This window comes from Enoplosus armatus, chromosome 7, assembly GCF_043641665.1.
Source record: "Enoplosus armatus isolate fEnoArm2 chromosome 7, fEnoArm2.hap1, whole genome shotgun sequence".
Classification (NCBI taxonomy): domain Eukaryota; kingdom Metazoa; phylum Chordata; class Actinopteri; order Centrarchiformes; family Enoplosidae; genus Enoplosus; species Enoplosus armatus.
In genome coordinates this window covers 24,433,506-24,458,298 of record NC_092186.1, presented here as the reverse complement: position 1 = coordinate 24,458,298, position 24,793 = coordinate 24,433,506, and the positions used below count along the sequence as shown (strand labels likewise).

General features: G+C 39.8%; 1 protein-coding gene across 1 annotated transcript; it reads left to right on the top strand.

The window, feature by feature from the left end:
• Positions 1-389: 389 nt before the first annotated feature.
• Positions 390-23,510, top strand: LOC139287802 (complement factor H-like). The gene is made up of 18 exons (XM_070908977.1): positions 390-459; positions 589-771; positions 1,052-1,157; positions 1,325-1,401; positions 1,565-1,747; positions 2,628-2,810; positions 2,937-3,128; positions 3,270-3,440; positions 9,393-9,459; positions 9,617-9,717; positions 10,855-11,013; positions 11,412-11,606; positions 11,702-11,887; positions 12,269-12,299; positions 15,048-15,131; positions 17,326-17,647; positions 22,675-22,846; positions 23,329-23,510. The coding sequence occupies exons 1-18, from the start codon at positions 390-392 to the stop codon at positions 23,508-23,510; spliced, it is 2,664 nt and encodes an 887-aa protein (XP_070765078.1).
• Positions 23,511-24,793: the final 1,283 nt, after the last annotated feature.

The following is a 24,793-nucleotide window of genomic DNA, read 5'->3' as shown; positions in this document are numbered from 1 at the left end:
GGGGCATGAAACCATTGAAACACTAAATGCTTTGCATTAAAACAAAAACCTTAAAAAGAAATAAACTACTATCTGTGTGATTATGTTGTTTTGCTTAGTCTTTTCCGTGGTGCTTATTCTTCAATATGAATCTTAGTAGTGCGTATACCAATATAAGAAAGCCTTCCTGGTGTTTTTATAAGGTTTTGTCCAGCGTTTCATATAAGGGGTTAAGTGTGGTCACTTTTTTTTTTCTGTTCCCAGTGAGCCAGACTTGTGTCTGTTCCGGCCTAGGTAAATCATTGAGCAATCTCTTTCTGCCTGTGAAATCCACAGCTCCTTCTGTGTATACTAGTGGTTCAGTCTCCAGTTACTACTTCTGTTTGATGGTTCAGGGTAATGAAGATAAAATGCATGTGATAACCCGAATCTGTGTCCTATTTTTGTGGATACACACACTGAGCCTTGTGAAATGTCAAGGTAAGACCGAGTACTTCATGTAATTTGTACGCTTTTAATCTTACCATTGAACTTATAGTTTGATGTTTTCTTGTAGGGATAAATACGCACAATTATTCATATATATCTTTGTTTCTTGCTGCCCCACAGACTGTGCACTTCAACAGTTTCTAAATGGCAACCTGTATGATTCAAATTTTGACACGTCTGATCTGGAGGCCAGTTACCCTAATGGAGCACAAGTGAGAGTGGGCTGCAAGGTTGGCTATAGCGGCTTTTTCAAACTGATCTGTGATGGTCGAATATGGAAGCATAAAGGAAATGTTTGTCAACGTAAGTTACAATCTTTTACAGTTTGGAAACAAATATCTAGTCTATGAGTTTACATTCTGTTAAGTGGACAAAGTGTCGTGGAATGAGTGCACAATGCCAAACAAGGCTTAACTTTATTGTATTATTATTATTATTATTGAATGTATTCATTTATATATATTATAGACTTCAATTGAACACGGTTTATTATGATTGAATGGAAGAACCACTTGCCTCATCACTGCAATTTGGGCCTTGGCAACATTTTAACTTGTATTCTCTCTTATTCTTACGCTTTAAGCAAAACCATGTGGTCATCCTGGCGATGCCCAGTTTTCAGATTTTCATCTGGAAGACGGAGATGATTTTGTCTTTGGGTCACGAGTTGTATACACCTGCCACAAAGGGTATGAAAGTGTCTATAATCACAAATTTATACTGTTGTTTCGTATGTACTTTTGTGCTGTCTAAGTATTATACTGTATCCCTCTAGTATACCCTGCATAACAAGGAGTGCAATTTGAATTTGTCTCTTAATGAGACAATTACATTTTCTATATTATACTTGTTTCAGTTACCAAATGGTCAGTCGCACAACCAGCCGGAATTGCATGGCTAAAGGCTGGGATGGTGTTGTTCCTGTCTGTGAAGGTAAGAGCTGAAATAAAGGATCTTATTTATCTGCTACCTGACACACTGGGGGAAATGTCACTCTGTGTTTATTACTTTTAAATATTGAAAAACCTGCTGCTTATAGGTCAATACATTTGAAAGTTTCATCCATTTTATTTTTTTATTATGTTTTTCCTTCAAGCCAAATCGTGCCCAGTGGTTCATGTGGACAATAATGTCCAGGCGAATGGGGACCCTGAGGAAGCAACCTATGGCAATGTACTTCGATTTAGCTGCAAGTCCAATGCTGAAATCCTGAATGGGCCAATAGAGATCTTTTGTGATGAAAATGGAGATTGGAGTGACAAAGCTCCAAAATGTGAAGGTAAAACAGGAAGCACAAAAAGGGGAGAGGGAAAGGGGTGGCTGTGGCTCAGGAGGTAGAGCGGGTCGTCCACTGATCACCGCAAAAGCCTTGTGAAGCGCTTTGGATAAAAACACTTTATAAATGTAAACCATTTACCAAAGGGGAAGACAGAAAGACATACATAAATAAAACAGCATAGCAGCCACTATTAATCACCTAGCAACTAATAAGTAACACCAAAAACAACCACCAACCACCTAATGGCCACCATGTAAAACCATAATAAGCAACAGAATTTTGGAAGATTGGAAGCTGCATTGACACCCAGCAGAAAACAGCAAGCAAACAAACTCTGAAATCTGAAACAAAAAATGGCGGTCAGCACTGTCGCACGGGAGGTAGAGCTGGTTAGAGCGGGTTGGGGGTTTGATCCCCGGCTCCCCCCCGTCATGTCAAAGTGTCCTTGAGCGAGACTCTGAACCCTAAGTAGCTCCTGATGGAGACCAGCACCTTGCATGGCAGCTTGGTCGCCATCAGTGTGTGAATGTGTGAGTGAATGGGTGAATGAGACTTAGCTGTAAAGCGCTTTGGGAACCGTGAAGGTTGAAAAGCGCTATCAGATCATTTATTTATTCACCATTTAAACACTTGAGTTTTCTAAATGCTATAAAAGTATATACCTTTGATGGTCCTACTGTTTGCTGTCAATGCAAACTCAATATTTCCTCTGTTTCACTTGTGGTCCACTTGTGGTTGTGGTTGTTTCCAGTGGTCCAGGAGGCATAATCTCTCTGTCACTTTACACTGATTTTCCGGTTATCAGGTTAATCAGTGGTTACTGTTCATTTACCTTTTCAAAATCATCATCATATTCATGCTTGTGTGTATTCTTCAACAGTGGTAAGGTGTACAAGACCTGAGATTGAAAATGGTTTTGTGTCTGAAGACATCCAACAGTACAACGAACATGAAGTCCTACACTTTGGATGCAATCGTCGATATAAACCTGCTGAAGTAAGACTTTCAAAATGCACAAAACTAGGAATAAGAGCAGAGTGGAGCCCCACACCTCTGTGTGAACGTAAGTAAGAACTGAGTAATCCAATTTATTGGTTAATAGGTGCTGGATGGATGGATGTCATGTACTACAGTCTGCCTTGTGACAACAAACTAACACGTAATGTGCTTGATTTCCCATCAAATGCAGAAATAACATGTAAACTGCAACTGACGGCCCCAGGAACCAGGTATCAACCTGCTTACAAAAATGTGTTTTTACCTGATGAAACAGTAACAGTCACTTGTGACAGGAAGTTCTGGACTTTTAATGTTAAGACCACTTCAGAAACAGCTACATGCCAAGACGACGGAAAGTGGACTTTCACACCGGAATGCAAAGGTATACAATTACATGGACAGAGTCAGATTATGAGATTGTTGTTCTCTACTGTGTGTGTGTGTAAAGTTCATTAACCCATGATGATGATTATTAATCTTATCATGATTTACTTAAGATTCACAAGTCTTTCTTTTATTTTAGAGGTTACATGCATCAATCCAAGAGAAGATCAAGCTGAGATTGGCAGGAGGGAAAGTTGGTCAAAAAAAATGGATGAGACTACAAATTATAGCTGTAAGAGAGGCTATAGGAAAACAGCTGAGTGGGCCACATGCACCAGAGATGGGTGGACACCAAGTCCACTTTGTGAAGGTATTGTTAAGTCAACCTTGTGTTTATGACATTACTCTTCATTTTGTATCCATACTTGTGAAAGTGGGGAAGGAGCTTTTGGTCCAGTCCTTTTTATTCTAATGGCTGTTTTCCACCAAAAAATCCCAGGAACTAAGAGCCTCTAAACTCTGGAACTAAATAGGAACTAAAAGTCCCTTTTCCACTATATACAGTCACTTCATTATACTAGTTAATCTGTCCTGGTCCCAGTCTATGGTGTCCATTTGCAACAGTAGTTATTTGCCTCTTTCCAGAGAAAATCAAGTCATGCTGTCCTGTAGCCCAAAACAAAGCAGCAAATAATGTGTCAGGTGGCCTGGTAGTCCACTCCCCTGAACTCCCAGGCCACGTCACGTTCACTCCCATACACACCCCTCACCCCATGACATGAATACAGAAATAACTTGGTGATCACATTCAAAAAGAGGCAACATCAGCTGCCATATTCATCAAGCATCTAATGGCCTTTCTATCACTGCAGGAAGTTCTCCAGGGACCCAAGAATCTCTTTAGGAACTCACAGAATGTTGTTGCATTTCAACTGAAGGAATTACATTTCTCAGTCGTTAGTTTCCACCTGCAAAAGGTCCTTTGCTGTGGTGAATGTCTCTGAGTCGTTGAACACAAGCCTCACAGCTGCTACAACTTAAGAGCATTCATTCACACAGTAAGCAGTATAAATATTAGGAGTAGAGAGAGACATTTCTTGTAACGTTCCACCCAATGAATACTTTGATACTTTGGAACATCTTGCTCATCTTCTTTTTACGTAACATCATTAACATTTGGAAAGGAGGGCTGTTGCATGTATTCGCTTTTACATTGAGGTGTTGCCACTTTTACTTAAGGTGAAATATCAATATTTTACTGAAGTGAATTACCTGAATCTCGTGTACCAACTCTGATAGGAAAACCAAATGCAGTTTCCACTTGCCGGTATGCAAAGTCATAAAACTACATGGGCTTTAGTGACAGAGTCAGATTATGAGATTGTTGTTCTCTACTATGTGTGTGTGGTTCATTAACTTCACAAATTCACAAGTCTTTCTTTTATTCTAGAGATTACATGCAGCGATCCAAGAGAAGATCAAGCTGAGATTGGCTGGAGGGAAAGTTGGTCAAAAAAATTCGATCAGACTATAAATTATAGCTGTAAGAAAGGCTATAAGAAAACAGCTGAGTGGGCCACATGCACCGCAGATGGGTGGACACCAAGTCCACTTTGTGAAGGTATTGTAAAGTCAACCTTGTGTTTATGACATTACTCTTCATTTTGTATCCATACTTGTGAAAGTGGGGAAGGAGCTTTTGGTCCAGTCCTTTTTATTCTAATGGCTGTTTTCCACCAAAAAGTCCCAGGAACTAAGAGCCTCTAAACTCTGGAACTAAATAGGAACTAAAAGTCCCTTTTCCACTATACACAGTCACTTCATTATACTAGTTAATCTGTCCTGGTCCCAGTCTATGGTGTCCATTTGCAACAGTAGTTATTTGCCTCTTTCCAGAGAAAATCAAGTCATGCTGTCCTGTAGCCCAAAACAAAGCAGCAAATAATGTGTCAGGTGGCCTGGTAGTCCACTCCCCTGAACTCCCAGGCCACGTCACGTTCACTCCCATACACACCACTCACCCCATGATATGAATACAGAAATAACTTGGTGATCACATTCAAAAAGAAGCAACATCAGCTGCCACATTCATCAAGCATCTAATGGCCTTTCTATCACTGCAGGAAGTTCTCCAGGGACCCAAGAATCTCTTTAGGAACTCACAGAATGTTGTTGCATTTCAACTGGAGGAATTACATTTCTCAGTCGTTAGTTTCCACCTGCAAAAGGTCCTTTGCTGTGGTGAATGTCTCTGAGTCGTTGAACACAAGCCTCACAGCTGCTACAACTTAAGAGCATTCATTCACACAGTAAGCAGTATAAATATTAGGAGTAGAGAGAGACATTTCTTGTAACGTTCCACCCAATGAATACTTTGATACTTTGGAACATCTTGCTCATCTTCTTTTTACGTAACATCAGTAACATTTGGAAAGGAGGGCTGTTGCATGTATTCGCTTTTACATTGAGGTGTTGCCACTTTTACTTAAGGTGAAATATCAATATTTTACTGAAGTGAATTACCTGAATCTCGTGTACCAACTCTGATGGGGAAACCAAATGCAGTTTCCACTTGCCGGTATGCAAAGTCATAAAACTACATGGGCTTTAGTGACAGAGTCAGATTATGAGATTGTTGTTCTCTACTATGTGTGTGTGGTTCATTAACTTCACAAGTTCACAAGTCTTTCTTTTATTCTAGAGATTACATGCAGCGATCCAAGAGAAGATCAAGCTGAGATTGGCTGGAGGGAAAGTTGGTCAAAAAAATTGGATGAGACTATAAATTATAGCTGTAAGAAAGGCTATAAGAAAACAGCTGAGTGGGCCACATGCGCCGCACATGGATGGACACCAAGTCCACTTTGTGAAGGTATTGTTAAGTCAACCTTGTGTTTATGACATTACTCTTCATTTTCTATCCATACTTGTGAAAGTGGGGAAGGAGCTTTTGGTCCAGTCCTTTTTATTCTAATGGCTGTTTTCCACCAAAAAGTCCCAGGAACTAAGAGCCTCTAAACTCTGGAACTAAATAGGAACTAAAAGTCCCTTTTCCACTATATACAGTCACTTCATTATACTAGTTAATCTGTCCTGGTCCCAGTCTATGGTGTCCATTTGCAACAGTAGTTATTTGCCTCTTTCCAGAGAAAATCAAGTCATGCTGTCCTGTAGCCCAAAACAAAGCAGCAAATAATGTGTCAGGTGGCCTGGTAGTCCACTCCCCTGAACTCCCAGGCCACGTCACGTTCACTCCCATACACACCCCTCACCCCATGACATGAATACAGAAATAACTTGGTGATCACATTCAAAAAGAAGTAACATCAGCTGCCACATTCATCAAGCATCTAATGGCCTTTCTATCACTGCAGGAAGTTCTCCAGGGACCCAAGAATCTCTTTAGGAACTCACAGAATGTTGTTGCATTTCAACTGGAGGAATTACATTTCTCAGTCGTTAGTTTCCACCTGCAAAAGGTCCTTTGCTGTGGTGAATGTCTCTGAGTCGTTGAACACAAGCCTCACAGCTGCTACAACTTAAGAGCATTCATTCACACAGTAAGCAGTATAAATATTAGGAGTAGAGAGAGACATTTCTTGTAACGTTCCACCCAATGAATACTTTGATACTTTGGAACATCTTGCTCATCTTCTTTTTACGTAACATCAGTAACATTTGGAAAGGAGGGCTGTTCCATGTATTCGCTTTTACATTGAGGTGTTGCCACTTTTACTTAAGGTGAAATATCAATATTTTACTGAAGCGAATTACCTGAATCTCGTGTACCAACTCTGATGGGAAAACCAAATGCAGTTTCCACTTGCCGGTATGCAAAGTCATAAAACTACATGGGCTTTAGTGACAGAGTCAGATTATGAGATTGTTGTTCTCTACTATGTGTGTGTGGTTCATTAACTTGTGATGATGATTATTAATCTCATCATGATTTACTTAAGATTCACATGTCTCTCTCCTTTTCTAGAGATTACATGCAGCGATCCAAGAGAAGATCAAGCTAAGATTGGCAGGAGGGAAAGTTGGTCAAAAAAATTGGATGAGACTACAAATTATAGCTGTAAGAAAGGCTATAAGAAAACAGCTGAGTGGGCCACATGCACCGCAGATGGGTGGACACCAAGTCCACTTTGTGAAGGTATTGTTAAGTCAACCTTGTGTTTATGACATTACTCTTCATTTTGTATCCATACTTGTGAAAGTGGGGAAGGAGCTTTTGGTCCAGTCCTTTTTATTCTAATGGCTGTTTTCCACCAAAAAGTCCCAGGAACTAAGAGCCTCTAAACTCTGGAACTAAATAGGAACTAAAAGTCCCTTTTCCACGGTATACAGTCACTTCATTATACTAGTTAATCTGTCCTGGTCCCAGTCTATGGTGTCCATTTGCAACAGTAGTTATTTGCCTCTTTCCAGAGAAAATCAAGTCATGCTGTCCCGTAGCCCAAAACAAAGCAGCAAATAATGTGTCAGGTGGCCTGGTAGTCCACTCCCCTGAACTCCCAGGCCACGTCACGTTCACTCCCATACACACCCCTCACCCCATGACATGAATACAGAAATAACTTGGTGATCACATTCAAAAAGAAGTAACATCAGCTGCCACATTCATCAAGCATCTAATGGCCTTTCTATCACTGCAGGAAGTTCTCCAGGGACCCAAGAATCTCTTTAGGAACTCACAGAATGTTGTTGCATTTCAACTGGAGGAATTACATTTCTCAGTCGTTAGTTTCCACCTGCAAAAGGTCCTTTGCTGTGGTGAATGTCTCTGAGTCGTTGAACACAAGCCTCACAGCTGCTACAACTTAAGAGCATTCATTCACACAGTAAGCAGTATAAATATTAGGAGTAGAGAGAGACATTTCTTGTAACGTTCCACCCAATGAATACTTTGATACTTTGGAACATCTTGCTCATCTTCTTTTTACGTAACATCAGTAACATTTGGAAAGGAGGGCTGTTGCATGTATTCGCTTTTACATTGAGGTGTTGCCACTTTTACTTAAGGTGAAATATCAATATTTTACTGAAGCGAATTACCTGAATCTCGTGTACCAACTCTGATGGGGAAACCAAATGCAGTTTCCACTTGCCGGTATGCAAAGTCATAAAACTACATGGGCTTTAGTGACAGAGTCAGGTTATGAGATTGTTGTTCTCTACTATGTGTGTGTGGTTCATTAACTTCACAAGTTCACAAGTCTTTCTTTTATTCTAGAGATTACATGCAGCGATCCAAGAGAAGATCAAGCTGAGATTGGCAAGAGGGAAAGTTGGTCAAAAAAATTCGATCAGACTATAAATTATAGCTGTAAGAGAGGCTATAAGAAAACAGCTGAGTGGGCCACATGCACCAGAGATGGGTGGACACCAAGTCCACTTTGTGAAGGTATTGTAAAGTCAACCTTGTGTTTATGACATTACTCTTCATTTTGTATCCATACTTGTGAAAGTGGGGAAGGAGCTTTTGGTCCAGTCCTTTTTATTCTAATGGCTGTTTTCCACCAAAAAGTCCCAGGAACTAAGAGCCTCTAAACTCTGGAACTAAATAGGAACTAAAAGTCCCTTTTCCACTATACACAGTCACTTCATTATACTAGTTAATCTGTCCTGGTCCTAGTCTATGGTGTACTATGGTGTATACCAACTCTGATGGGGAAAACAAATGCAGTTTCCACTTGCCGGTATGCAAAGTCATAAAACTACATGGGCTTTAGTGACAGAGTCAGATTATGAGATTGTTGTTCTCTACTGTGTGTGTGTGGTTCATTAACTTGTGATGATGATTATTAATCTCATCATGATTTACTTAAGATTCACAAGTCTTTCTTTTATTTTAGAGGTTACATGCAGCGATCCAAGAGAAGATCAAGCTGAGACTCAAAGTAGTGAAAGTTGGCCAAAAAAATTGAATGAGACTATAAATTATAGCTGTGGGACAGGCTATAGCAAAAAAGATGAGAAGGCCACATGCACCATAGACGGGTGGACACCAAGTCCACTTTGTGAAGGTATTGTAAAGTCAACCTTGTGTTTATGACATTACTGTTTTTTTGTATCCATACTTGTGTCATGTTCCACCCAATGAATACTTTGATACTTCGGAACATCTTGCTCGTCTTCTTTTTACGTAACATCATTAACATTTGGAAAGGAGGACTGTTGCATGTATTCGCTTTTACATTGAGGTGTTGCCACTTTTACTTAAGGTGAAATGTCAATATTTTAACTGAATTACCTGAATCTCATGTACCAGCTCTGATGGGAAAAACAACTACATTTCTTTCTTATTTATGTTTGTCAGCGAAAACATGTGACAGAAAAGATGTCCAGTATGCAGACATTGATGGAACCCCTCAGTCCAAATACGGGTACGATGAGCAGTATATCCTTGGAGATTAGCCTTGTATGAAAAAGTTTTTTTCAAAATGTTTGATAATATTTGGCAACCAAAACACCTGGAGGACGTGTGTGAAGTACATCACAATTTCATTAAATTTGTTTCAATGGCATTGACAATGTTTACAGGTACAATGAGCAGGTCAAGTATATCTGCAAGAATGGTTATGTGGGACGTTTTATTCTAACCTGTGAGGAAACAGGTTGGACTGGGTCTTCACAATGTTCAAGTAAGAAATTACAATACACAATACAGTTAAAAGGACAAATGTTTCTTTCATCCCTTTGCTAACACCAGAATTGAAGATATTTTAACAGGCTTGCCCACCCCTGTCAGGCTTGATAACTCCCAATCAATTCCAAACATCGTAAAACAGTTCAAGTGACTTCAGATTATTAGGAAATTAATCACTGTGAGTAAAAGCCACAAAGAATATATATATGGTTATTATGGAAAGCAGTTTAGGAAGTTTTTTAATATAATATGAAGTTTGATTATATGGAATGAAAATCGGAAAATATGAATGACATGGAATGGAACTATAATATATCGACTGAAAGTAGGAATATATGGAATGAAATCTTGTGTTGGCGAATAATCACAATCGTGGCCAAACAAGTGTTTGGAGTTCATGTAACCAGGCGTGACATGTAGGCTACGTGATTACAGGTAATACTCAAAATGACTTGATGTCATTCATGAGGGTTATATTTGACAGATTATAACCCACCCAGTCTCTTTTACCTGTTCAAATACCTTTAAAAGGCCAATACAACTAGTATCATTACATGAACTGCAAACAATTCTTTGGCCACAATTGTGATCATTTGGTTACAAGAAATGTTAAACTTTCACAATGACATACCTTTGCTATTACCATTCATTCATATAATCAAACTTCATATTATCTATATAAAAATGTCCTAAATGGCTTGCCATAGTATTATATATATATATAATTTGTTTCAAACTATTTGAATTAAACTAAAACACCTGGAGGGTGTGTGAAGTACTTCACCATTTCATTACATTTGTTTCAGTGACATTGGCAATGCATATATTACCATCAACGACAAGGACATTTACAGCCACAATGAATGAGTGCAATGTGCATGCATGAATGATGGTGAAAGACTGTTTACTGTTACCTGTAAGCGAGGTGTTTAGACTGAGATTCAGAGCTGTACAGGTAACACCATACAACTACAACAAATACAGTCTAAAGGATAAAGAGTGACTGGAGTTTGTGGACCAACAGACAGACCAACACTGCCATCCCTAGAGCCCCATGGCTAAAAATGTGTTGCCACTATCTTTTGATTGATGCTATCTCAATATAACTTCCTTCTCTGTTTTTCATTGGCAGCATGTCCAAAAGCTGAAGTTCCACATGGATTTGTAGTTGGCCCATACAATGACAGACTGTACTACACCTGCCATGAAGAGTATAAGCTTTTCACCAAAGGCTGGTGGAGTGAAGCCAAATGTAATGGCACAGCGTGGCCTGAACTTGAACGATGCATTGGTAATCAATCTTTACTGTCTTACAGGTCTAGTTGAAAGCAGCATTGTAGATGTCACCTTCAAGCTGCCTGACAGCTGACAAGCTGTACATCATTTTTAAGTAGAAATTGAAATGATGTTTTGGAGTCACTAAAGATTTCCTGAGGATATAAACAATCAGTATTCTCTGAAAGAGAGGTCAATCCCACCCACTCCCACGCTATACATAGGCAGTGAATGCATCTCGCCCCATTCCTCATAAAGAGCTAAATCCGATATGACCTCAGTCGTAGCATGGACTACATGACATCCCTGACGCAGGCCGATTTTGAAAGGATAAATTGTGTTCATTTATTGCCAATATCATATTTGTTAGCAACAATATACAGACCTAAATGTTTTTAATGGTGTTCACTCTAGAGAAAACAAATTGTGGAGAATTTCCTGTGATTCGTAATGGGGAAGTGACACATCAACATCATGATTCTGGACATGGTTATGAACAAGGCGCAAGGGTCAAGGTTAAGTGTGACAAAGGATACAAGACTGAGGATGACGTCTTAACTTGTGATGGAAAATGGAAATCGGTTATACCATTCGAAGAAATCTGTACACGTGAGTCGTCTTCAGTCTTATTTTATCAGATGTACGTACCTTTGAAATGATGACACGGTGTTACCTAACACTGTGCATCTGTTCATCTCTTGCAGCTACTGCCACGCCCTGCCAACCCCCGCCTAAAGTTGAGAATGCAACTGTTGTTAACTTATATCACAAGGAATACTTGTCTGACTCCGAAGTAATTTATCAGTGCCGTCATGAGTATACAATCGAGGGAGAAGACAAGATTCGATGCAATGATGGGAAATGGGAGGAGAAGAACATTATCTGTACATGTACGTATATGCAAAAGCATTTCCCAAAGTGCCACCGAAAGCTTTAAGAAGATTCCAGTTTTAAAGCTAGCCTGCTGACTTTTGTCATTATGAATGTCTAGAAAAAATGGAACTTAAGTTTTGTGTCTAGTGGCTCTGTGCCCTTTGAACAGATGTGTGGCTTTGGGTTCAAGCTATTGTTCAGACCTCTGTCTTGTTATACTGAGGGTCAACGAGGGCAAAGGGCACCTACTGACATTAAGACATTTGTTAAAATTCAAGACATGCTATAGCAAACACAGTATTGATTCCCACATGTGCTTGTAAAACATCGTCCAGAGCATTTATGCCACCTGGATTTGGTGTATTTGCCAATTCACATTGATTCGTGTGAGGTTTCAGCTGTCAGAGAAATAATGCTCTGTACTCCAAGGTGACTGGAATTTAAAAGCCAGTCGAAACATGTTTTGAAAAGAGATTACTGCATAACACTACAGAAACTTGAATTCATGGAATTACATCCGCCACTAAAAATGTCTGACAACAACCCTGTTGTGTTCATATACAGCAAATTTGCAACATCGAATACGTTTTCAATATAATGAAGAAATGCTGTTAATTGAAGTGTCTGGCAAAAGTTGATACCAGACCTAACAGTAAAATGTTTGTTGTCCACCAAAATATCCAATCTTGCAATACAATGTCCGCTCTTGTTGCCTAATCCTAACCACATGCAGGACTCAGGATGTGAACCCCGACTCTGTGTTTAAGTCCTGCACTTTGCACACCGGCCGTTCACTTCAACCACCTCCCTACTAGTCCTGAGCGGCGCATGTATTGCTTCATTCATGCGGAAAAAAAAAGATTGTGACAACTAATTAGGCTTCAGCAGTCATGTGTAGGTGTATTTCCGACCAATACGTCAGATGTGATGTCAATTTAAAAATGTGATTTAAAAATGATTTGGTCAGTCTGCACCTTTGTGGCAAAAGACAATAACTATCAAAGTAAAGTTTGATCTACTTTATATGAGTACTGATCATAATGGAATTTTCCAGACAACTCCAATATCTGCACAAATACCATGACTGTCCTCTGGAAATGGGTTTGCAACTAAAAGCTATCCTCAGATATGTTTAACTAGCAACTGTTGACACGTTGCAATCTAGGCATCTAAAATACAATACATTTGATATATATAATGATATATAGATTACATTCATAAAAGTATATAATCTGGTCAGTGTATTTTATACTTAATTATTCAGAACAGCTCTCTTATGTAGTACAAAGTGAAATCCTTTTAGATATTATATGAGACACAAAAGATTATCTTCAGCATATCCAGGGCCACCATTGTTCTCGTCTTATTGTCCTGTATTGGAATGCACAGATTTGATCGGACCGTTATGCTATGCAGAAGATCTGGGTAATTTTATACTCGGAAGTCGAAATTTTGGCTTCATGCACCACTGAGCAACTTTCATAGGAATAAACAGGGCTCCGCCTCCGGCGCTGTATCCAGTTCTCTTTATATATCCATGGTATATCCTGTTTGGGTTCCCCCTCCGGCACTTGGTGCCCTACGTACAGCGCGTGATGCAGATGAACCATGGGTTGGGAAAAAAAACAAGAAAAATAAACAACCTGTGTGTAGTTATTCATCAGACTGAAAGAGGAAAACATAATTTGACTTCATTTAGAGAAAAAAAAACACTCGCGGGACTTTGCCTTAAAGTAAGCATATGGACCAAACAACACTGTAACGAAACATGAAAAATTAAAACATGCCTGGTTAATATTATTCTCAAAAGAATCATACAAGACATATATATATATATATATATTTGTCAGCTCAGATTAAACCAAAAAAGCTATTTTTTTGTTGCAAAATCTAGACCAGTAATTTAGATAAGACCTGGATGAACAGGATTCCACCCTCTGCATGTTGAGATGTGATACTGAACAGACATTTTTCCCACAGCTCAACACAGGAGCAGTGTTGCTGATGTTCGAGATCCTGAGAGGGCTCAATGAAAATGCAAAAAAGATCATTTTTCTATGGTCTTTTTGCAGCGTTTCTGGCTAGAACGCAAGACAACTGCATTTGCCATGTGCATTATTCAATAATGTGAAAAATGTGAATGTAATAATGTGAGCTTTGGCATATTGAATAAAAGAGGAGACAATGACAAAGGCTTTATTTGGTGTTTGTATTTTTAGAATGACTAAATACAGTACAGTACAGTGCATGTTGGTGCAGAATTGTATAAATAGTTTTGAAAAGGCAGAGACAATTTTTGGGCTGGGGGTGGGGGGGGGGGGGGGGTTGTTCATTTGTTTGTGCAGAGCTTTCTAACAACCACTGAACCAATATATTCATAAGAATGCAAGTACAGTTCAATACCTACAAAGATTCCAAAGAAAGTTTCAAAAGTGGCCTCAGGCTCCTCAGGTGTTGCCCGCTAATTATGTTCAGTGTGAATTTAAGGACAATCTTGTAAATTTCAGTTACCCAGCACTGTTTTTCAGGGAAGTGCAAGTTTTAAATTCTGGCCAAAGTGTAGCAATACAACTTTAACATTAACACATAAAAAAGCAACTGAATATAAAGTGGAATCTTTTAACTCATGAGTGATCAAACATGGCTCACTCCCATTACAGTTGCCTGTAGCACATCTCTAATAACATTCGACAAAAAGTCATTACATAATACATTATGTACATTCGATACGTATATTATTACATTACGTACATACCTTATACATACAAATTACAGAATGTGTTTTTAGCGAAGATTTGGAAGAAGGCAGTGACTCAGCAAACTTCAGATTTAACTGTTTCAGATTTAACTGTGGTTAATTAAATTCTGTCAACTAGTCTTAACTATGATGGTGTATTAGGGCTATTGTAGGGGAGGGGGTAATATTCAATGAAAAAAATCAGACATTAAAGTCATAAATTTACGAGTAAAAACAAAAAAAAACATTTATTAGTGTATATATGGATTATAAATGCTAAATAGGGAGGGTTTAAATAAAGTGTTAGCGTGGCGTACGAGTGTGAACACAAAAAGAGATATCAACCTGGCACATAGTTTTTCTCCCCTTGGCAATTTCTCTGATCGATGGCGTCGTGATCAGGCGGAAAATGGAAAGCTTTTCCAGGCTCTTTATTGCAGGTATCAAATGGTGAGCAGGGATGACACCAGGACTCGTTTGCTGGACAAAAGGACCAATCACTTGCCAATATGTGACCATAAGTCGTAGTAACAACACAGCACACATTTTGTTCCGTCAATTACTGTCAACTTCAAAGCTGCACTGGAACGTTTTGTGTTGTTGCACAAAGAAACTTTTTTTTATGAACAGTAACATGCAACCACGGAGTTTTACTGAAGCAAAAATAGGATGACTCTTCAGCATGCCAGTTAATAGAGTTGCAGAGTGGATGGAGCTATTACAGGCATCCCTCCTTCGGGAGGGTCCCATTCATTTCTCCCATAGACAATGTTACTCACGGTTCCACGCGTGGATCGGCATGAAACAGTCCCGGTTGATTCATCAGTACCAAAGATTAACAACTGCATTAGAAAATATCTGTTTCTTTGATTAAAAAAAAAAAAAAAAGTCAAAGGTACTGGGTTGAAAGCCCACTGTGGGATTATGGGTGATAAAATAAGTGTATTCATACATCAAACATGTAAATGATTAACAAGAGTACATAATACTGATCTTCTGCGTCTACTCCAGTACTGTCAACTGGGATGGTTTTAATGAAACATACATGTTTACTAAGTCTGTTTTCATCTTCCACCATCAGATACATGTCTTCTTACCTTTTGAGGATTTAGTTTTAATGTAATGAATAAAACAACACATGTCTTTGAAAACATGGGGATGAGGTATGTGAGATATAGTATTCTTCCCATACCAGAAACATGTCTGTAACAGTGTTGGACATAACAAAGTACATGTAATTTAAAGTACTGTACTTCAGTACAGTATGAAGGTACTTGTACGTTACTTGAGTATTTCCATTTTATTCTACCTTACACTTCTGCTCCACTACATTTCAGCGGGAAATATTGTACTTCTTACTCCACTACAGTTAAGTGACAGTTACAGTTACTTGTTACTTTTCAGATTAAGGTTTTACATTAAAATCATATGATGAACTTATACAACACATTGTTAAACCGGTGGTTCCCAACCTTTTTTTTTCTTGTATCTTTTTGAAAAATAGTCCTTGTCTTGTTTTAGAAAAAGATGACCTCTGAACTTCTCAGGAGGTTACATTTCAATCACTAGTCTTAAAGAGGTCAAATTATCTACACATATTACCCCTTAGCTTGATCCTGTGCCCCTGTAGGTTAGTGTAGTAGTCCATTCTGATAGATATTTCCTACCTGGCAGAATGCGCTACTCTATATGTATGCACATTTATAGAGGTAGTAGTCAATGCTGATAGGTATACATAAATATAGGGTATTCATAGTATAAAAGACACCTAAAAGACACCAGGTTGACAAGAAGACAACAGTAAAATGCTGCCTAAAGTTATAATTGGGATTTTGGATGGAGGACATACACGTCATTCCTGCCATAAACAAAATGTGTCCACTATCTCCTGCGCTGTGAATGGTGATATCATGAGGACACATAATACTGCATTCAAGAGTAGCCATGACAGAAAGCCCATATTCAGCCCATACTAATGAACTTGAGGTCAGGTGTACGAAAAAGTCGACCCATTCATGGAGTGAGATTGTGTGGGTGTTCTGATGATGTGATGACCTTGACCTCTTGCCAGTAAAAGCTTTGGCTAACTGGAAGTGACATGAGCTGGCTGGACAAACATGTAAATGATTAACCAGAAGAAATGGGTTGACGAGTACTGCGGAACAGTTAATGCCCCAATTCAGTGATGTCATCTGTAACACTTTTAACCAAACTTACAGCAAATTAGCTGCTTACAAGTAACCTGTGACTCGTCATGCCTTGCTTGTCTATGCCCGTTTATCTGACCTAAAAACCACAGGTTTGATTATCTAATGCTAACTCTGTTTTGGCTTCCCATCTGAGGAGTTACAAAGGGCCGGGGACCCCTGCCCACTAGTCATATCCAGGGCATGTGTGCATCCTCCAAAATCATTAATCCGCACAAAGGCACCTGGACCTGATGATGGTATCCCTGGCCAAGCTCTCAAGGTGTGTGCAGATCAACTGGCGGATGTCTTCAAAGAGTCTGTTGTCCCCACACGTTTCAAAAAGACCACCATTGTATATAAAATTGAATTGCTTTGAATTGAATTGAATGATTGTGGACTACAGGAACAGCAGGGAGAAAGGACACACCCCCATCACCTTCAATGGGGCTACGGTGGAGAGAGTCAGCAGCTTGAGGACCTGACCTGGACTCGCAAAAACAGCAAGACCACGGCTCTTCTTCCTCCACAGACTGAGGGGACTCAACATGGACTCCAGGGTCATCTGCAAAGTCCACATCTGCACCACTGAGAGTACCCTGACCGGCTGCATCATCGCCTGGTACGGCAATTACTCCGCCCTCAACCGTAAGGCTCTACAGAGGGTGGTGAAAACAGCGCAGCACATCACCAGGACAAAGCTGCAACCCATGGAGGACCTATGCGCCCAGTGGTGCAGGAAGAAGGCCAACAGGATCATCAGACACCCCCATCACCCCACCCACAAACGTTTTTTTGCTGCTGCTCTCCAGCAGACGGTGCCGCACCACCAGGCTCAGGGACAGCTTCATCCCGCAAGCCATGAGACTGTTGAACTCTCGAACTCATCACTACGACACTTTACTCACACCGCACTGATACATGGATGTCACTTTACACTTACTACTTTAAACTACTGCCATACTTATACTACACATACTTACAGTTTACAACCTGTTTACATTTCAGCATACATATTTATTACTGCCTGTTTATACCTGTACACATCACAGCATATATATTTATTTTATTACCAGTTTATAAGCTGTGTTTTACCCATCACAGTATATATATTTATATGCATACCTGTATACAATCCCGTACAGTTTATGATTATTCACCAGGCTACCACAGTATTATATTTCATATTTTACTGTATATTTTATTCATATTATTATCTGAAAGGGCACAGTTGGATGGAGCCTGAGATCTAAGAATTTCATTGCCAACGACTGCTTCACTGTAATTCTTGTGTACATGACAATAAAAGAACTTCATTTAATTTGCTTCTTCAAATTATGTTTAGTCACTGAATGCCATTATTCATTCAATGCAGCACTGAGATCCAACAATACTAAAGCTGAAACTTTTCCACTGTCCTCAACGAGAACAGTCTCAGGGCTGTGGTGTATTCACTCATTTACTGATAAAGCATATTGTGTGTGTGTGTGTGTGTGTGTGTGTGTGTGCGCCATATTACTAGACTAAATGTCAACATATTTTACTTTTAAGCACAGAACATTCTATTGTTTTCTATTTTATAGTCATTCATTACCTGCAAGTAAAGCCATGTTTGAATGCTAAAATTGATTAAATACTGAGTTGAACTAGTATTGCAAGACAGTGTTTATTTGGACTTATTTACATATCTAATCTCACTTGTTGCTCTGTGAAACCATGACCCAAATATATTTGTATTAGCAGTTTGTTTTTTTGTTTGTTTTTTATCTCACATGCTGTCCCCTGTTACTTATCTGTGTCCTTTTATGTTTTGTAGATCAACATCATCTATAGCCTTTGTATATGTTAGCATGTTCACATGTGTATGTACTACCCGGTGAATAAAGAAAAGAAAACAAAGAAAGAGAACAACTACCAAAGAGGGTTTATATGAGTGTGTCTTCTAAAATATGAGTTATACCATTCTGTTGACTTTTTATAATGTAATGATTCTGTGCTTGTTCTGATCATCTTTGTATGTGTTTCCACATTGTGTGTACGCTCTTCATAGAAATTCATCATTATTATTTGTAAATATTTTTAGAGAAATACTGTGTGTGTGTGTGTGTGTGTGTGTGTGTGTGTGTCTGTAAGCGTGTATTACTCACGTTGTGGGGACATAAATCTGAATCATAAATTATGTATTAGGGTGAGGACTTGGTTTAAGGTTAGGGTTAGGTTAGGTTAAAAGCATAGCGTTCCGTAGGTGGCGCTGCGAGGGGCACTGGCTCTCGGGAAAGCTGAGCGTTAAAAAACGTTTGATAAAAACCTCCATAAAAGTCAATCAAATTGTTTATAAAAGCCCCGTGGGTGTGTTTTTTTGTTTTTTTATTTTCTTTAAAAAATTGTGTGGGGTGTAAGTGGGCCACTGAACAGGTGCAACAGTGGGAATGAGTCAGTTAACAAGGTCCTCCGGGCCTCCCCGGGTCTGTGGCGTAGCCCGTCCCTGTGGTGACCTATTAAAAAGAGCTTAGTAGATATGTTAAAAGTACAGTGCCAAAACTGTAAATGATTGTATAAAATAAGTGTTAGTAAAAGCATAAGTGCTAAAATATGGGGTTAATAAAATAATAAGAAATAATCCAAAGTGCTTGGATAACAATACACACAACAATAAATCAATATGCACAATAAAAATAAGAACGTAGAAAATAGAAACATGAAGTCGTTGCGGGTGAGGGTTATTTGAAGTAACTGAAGAATTTGGCTGTCAGGTCTGGATGGGTCCGGATGTTTATTGAATATGTGTTGGATGGCAGTCAGGCCAAGTGGTGTCTCTTTTATTGACAAAGTCATATGTGTCCTTGATGTAACTGGGGTGGAGTTTGGAAAGTGGGTTGATAAAATGGTCTATGTATTCGGTTATGGCATATGTTTCTGAGCCGCAGTCACTAACAATGGGACGGCCGATTGGCTGTTACCTAATGTTTTAATGATGTGTCTGTGTTCCTGGCTAATGTTGGGTGTTCTATGTGGAAGGGGGGCGCCAATGTGTGAGTGCCTGTAGGTTTTTTTTGGATCAGCTGTGAGATTTGGGGTGTAAGTGTGTCAGTTTGTGGTTCCCAGGTGGACGGCCCGGTGAACAGCACAGGCTCCCGCCTCTGGCTCCCCTGGAAATGATCTAACAGTTTGAGCCTCCTATGGAAGGCGTGGAGGTCCGCTCTGAGTTCCGGTCGGGTGGGTGGTTTGGGTGTGGGGATGAAAGTGACTCCTTTTTCCAATAACTCAAGCTGTGCGGCTGTGAGGGAGAAAACCATAGAGAGGTCAGTAATATTTGATGGATGGTGAGCTGTGTTATGACAGTTTTCCCCATTTACCAGTTTAATTGCTGTTTCCAGTACCTGAGCAGCATCTCGGCCGTCTGCGCGGTCCAGTTAATGTTGTCCTTGCCGGTCTGAAAGAGTAGTGGATTGATCTCTGGAATGAAGGTGTATTTAGAGGCTATTGTTGCGTTGAGTCCGGCGAGTAAAGTTTTCTTGTGTCCTTCCAGGTCGGTCTGAGAAGTTACCTGTTCTGACAGTCCGTTATTGAGTCCTATTGAGATGATGACTTGGGTTGTGTTGTGGCATGTGGGGAGATTTTTTGAAGACGGCGGTGATGTGATGAAATGTGGCTCCAGGCAAACTTGCGATTTGGAAATTTGGATCTGTGCAGGTGGGGATACGGGAGAGGTTGGAGTCCCCTATATTTGAAAGTGCGTGGGTGTGTGTGGGGTTCAATGCGGTCTGGGGAGCCAGGCAATGCTGCAGAGGCCCTGGTAGGGTGAGAAGTGGATGTGTCAGATGTAGGGCTTGAGTTCAGCATAGCTTTCATTGCATCCTTCGTCATCATTGAGTACCCTCCGAGGGAGTGGATGGATGTCAACCTGGACAGGCTTAGGTTAGGGCCAGGGTCAGGCTTAGGTTAAGGTTAGATTAAGGTTTAGGCGTTAGGGCCAGGGTCAGGCTTAGGTTAAGGTTAGATTAAGGTTTAGGCAAGTCGTGGTTATGGTTAAGGCAAGTCTCCAGGAAATTAATGTAAGTCAATGTAATGTCCTCTGAAGTGGTGGGAACAGTGTGTAGTGGAGGGAGGATTTTGGGAGAGGTGCCAGTGTTCCTGAGACTGTTTTGAAGGCAAATGTGTGCATTTGCGCTGCGCAGAGAGACTTTGATCAGTATAACTCTGAGGGGGAAAACATTAACTCAGCCACAAAGGAGACAATTCCTTCACAATGAGGTTCTTTCACCTTCTTTCCATTTTTATCATGTGGCTGAGCATGGATGAATCTTTACAACAGATTGGTAAGTATGTCAGACTGCCGGTCCTTTTTCTCTGTTGTTTTACTGCAGTTTACTGCAACAACAATCATGTTTATCAGTTAATGCTAGGGGCCTAGCAGACCATCGGAAAAGAAAAGCTATGGGGGGGGTTTTTTATAGCAAAAGTAACTGAATTGTTTCTCAGAGAGAATATGTGATTGACATGATTTACAGAGTGCAGATGTTGTCAAGAATAACAAGCAGCAGCACGGATACAATGACAGAGTCACGTATGTCTGCAAGGTTGCACATGTAGGACGTTTTAACCTGTCGGGGGAAAAAGACCCATGATGATGATTATTACTCTTATCATGATTTCCTTAAGATTCACAAGTCTTTCTTTCATTTTAGAGGTTACATGCATCAATCCAAGAGAAGATCAAGCTGAGATTGGCTGGAGGCAATGTTGGTCAAAAAAATTGGATGAGACTATAGATTAAAACTGTAGGAGAGGCTATAAGAAAACAGCTGAGTGGGCCACATGCACCGCAGATGGGTGGACACCAAGTCCACTTTGTGAAGGTATTGTAAAGTCAACCTTGTGTTTATGACATTACTCTTCATTTCCTATCCATACTTGTGAAAGTGGGGAAGGGGCTCTTGGTCCAGTCCTTTTTATTCTAATGGCTGTTTTCCACCAAAAAGTCCCAGGAACTAAGAGCCTCTAAACTCTGGAACTAAATAGGAACTAAAAGTCCCTTTTCCACTATATACAGTCACTTCATTATACTAGTTAATCTGTCCTGGTCCCAGTCTATGGTGTCCATTTGCAACAGTAGTTATTTGCCTCTTTCCAGAGAAAATCAAGTCATGCTGTCCTGTAGCCCAAAACAAAGCAGCAAATAATGTGTCAGGTGGCCTGGTAGTCCACTCCCCTGAACTCCCAGGCCACGTCACGTTCACTCCCATACACACGTAACATCAGTAACATTTGGAAAGGAGGACTGTTGCGTGTATTCGCTTTTACATTGAGGTGTTGCCACTTTTACTTTTACTTTACGTAATATCACTTAAGGTGAAATATCAATATCAATATCAATATCAACCAAATGCAGTTTCCACTTGCCAGTCAATGTACTCCTTATTTCTTTTTTTAGAGATAACATGTGACAGAGAACATGTGCCTGTGAACCTGTGAGGAAACAGGTTGGAGCCAGTATTCACAATGTACAGGTCAGGAAGTACACAACAACAAATTCAGTGTCAGCATGTTGTGTTGTTTCTTTCTGTTTCTTTCCGTTTTTGCATGTATGCATTAAAAATATAGTCCAACCTGCCAAACATGAACATTAACTGCCAGTCAATGCCAAATACAGTGATCATTCGCCATTCAAAGAAGTCTCAATAAAAATGGCAAAAAAAGAGATTTTCTTCTTTTTGAAGTGTGTTTTTGGTCAGAACACAGAAAATTAAAACTGCATTATTTATATATCATCTTGATACATATAATGGTTGGAAAGGGTAACACTGAATGATTGAATCCATTATTTGTTTAATGGTGATAAACTCAGTGACATTAAACGTGATTACCCATATATTTTTAGTGCCTGTTGGTTGTGGGACACCATATAGATGGAGACCTCAAGTCCACCAGGAAAACTCAATACAACCCCAGTGAAAGCGTTGAATACATGTGTGAGAGGTACTACACCATGGAGGGTCAGCCTTTCAGAACCTGCATCAATGGTGAATGGACCGGACAGCTGAGATGCCTCAGTAAGATACACTTCTTCTCCTCATACTTAGTGTAAATATTGTATTCTGTGCCATGGTCTTCTATTAAAAATCACACATTTTAAAATGGTTTCCGGTGGTTGCATTGCAACATTGTCTCCTACAAAATCCATTCATGTACTACTAATTTACCAAACACATTTTGTTCATGGGCAACATCTTTTTCTGATCCAGCATATCAGGGTTTGTGTCTGTGCATCCCCCATTCATCTAAATGAAACTGACACGATTAATGGATTCGCTCAAAGTGGCGAAGGAAATCGAGTTCAACTTTGGTGACGTTTGACCCGCAAACTCGTGCAGTTGACCAATACAAAGCCATCTTGTCAGTGCTGACCTTTGAGGAAATAGAGTGTCCAAAATGGAGAGGGCTGTTGTATCTTATTCGTTGTGTTGCACGGTTCACTTTTATCTAACCTCCGCTACATTCTTGCCATTAACAAAATGACCGCTGTCTCTTACAGAACCCTGCGTTGTGAATGAAGACGACTTCAGACAACATAGCATTTCAAAATCTAGCGGCAATGAATATTTAAGTCATGACGAAATCATCGAGTTCAGGTGTGCCAGAGGAATACCTGTCGGTGCGGTGGCAATGCGTCAGAGGTGTAATGGCGGTGTGCTTCTCCTGCCTACTTGCCAGTGAGAGTTTTAGCTCACTGAAAGTCGTGTGCAGAGAGTTCGACATGTTCTCACAGTTGTGTACTGAGCCTCAACTTTTGTCAACTGTGGACATTTTAATAAAACATACATAATCCCTCAGTCTGTTTTCTGTAGCCGCATATGCAGCCTACCATCTTATGAGTAAAACTCAATTCAATTCAATTTTTCCTTTTTAAGCACAAAGATAAATAGATGTGACTTTCTGTTGGGTTTTTCTTTTTTTACTAACTCGTGACCTGGAGGCAAATGAATGTTCGAGTGATAAAGATTATTTAAAACCAAATAAATTATGCTTATTTGGTTTTATTTATGTAAATACCACATTATATTAACATAATTCACAAATATGTTGCAGTTTCCAAAGCAGGTTTATTATTACCATTGCAAACATTTTGTGCTGAACTATCATCTAACACAGTGGTTCCCAACCTTTTTCTTAAGGGACCTCTAGTTTCCCATTTACCACAAAAATGGGGGCAAGTAGCCTACTATATATATATATATATATATCATATAAAATAATATGTATCTTTGAAAAATGTACAGAAAATCTTTAAATATATATTTGGTATGTCCCCCTTTTGCTTTAATGACAGCATGCGCTCCAGCTGGCATGGACTCCACAAGGCTGTGCAAAACCTGAGGACCCACGTTATCCCAGTATCCCATTGTGATGTCACAGAATGCTTGTTTTTCTTTGTCTTCAAGTTCTTGCAAAGCTTTGAGGTGTGTTTGGGGTTCGTTATCCCGCTGCAGGATGAATCCCTCTCCACAAAGATGCAAACCAGAGGGTACAGCATGTCTCTGAAGGATGGAGTGGTGCTTCTCCTTGGTCAGGGCGTAGTCGATTCGGTGCAGGTGTCCAACTCCAGAGTAGGCAAAAACACCCCCAGGCAGGCTGCTTCACCCGCAGTGAAGCGAAGGAGAGATACCCGCAGCTCTTTCCTCCCTGCTGCTGTCAGGCTTTACAATCAGCACTGCTCCCAGTAGACCACACACACCTAAATGGACAATCCACTCTCATACAATATCTTTGAATGTATAACAAATGGTGCAATATCTATATCTCTCTATGTACAATACAGTAAAATTCCTTTGTCTGTGAATTTGTAAACTTGTCAATTATAGTTGTTCCTATGGTTTTTAACAGTCTTTATTGTATGTATGCCTCTTGCTATTGCACTAGCCTGTATGCTGCTTTAACAGTGCACACTTCCCCACCGAGGGATTAATAAAGGATTATCTTATCTTTCAACCACTTTAGTC

Bases quoted from the DNA above. Each gene is read 5' to 3' on its own strand.
- LOC139287802 (XM_070908977.1), top strand. From the start codon at position 390: ATGCATGTGATAACCCGAATCTGTGTCCTATTTTTGTGGATACACACA. The intron at 3,129-3,269 runs GTATACAATTAC...CTTTTATTTTAG, and splicing joins TTTCACACCGGAATGCAAAG to AGGTTACATGCATCAATCCA. The intron at 11,014-11,411 runs GTAATCAATCTT...TGTTCACTCTAG, and splicing joins TGAACTTGAACGATGCATTG to AGAAAACAAATTGTGGAGAA.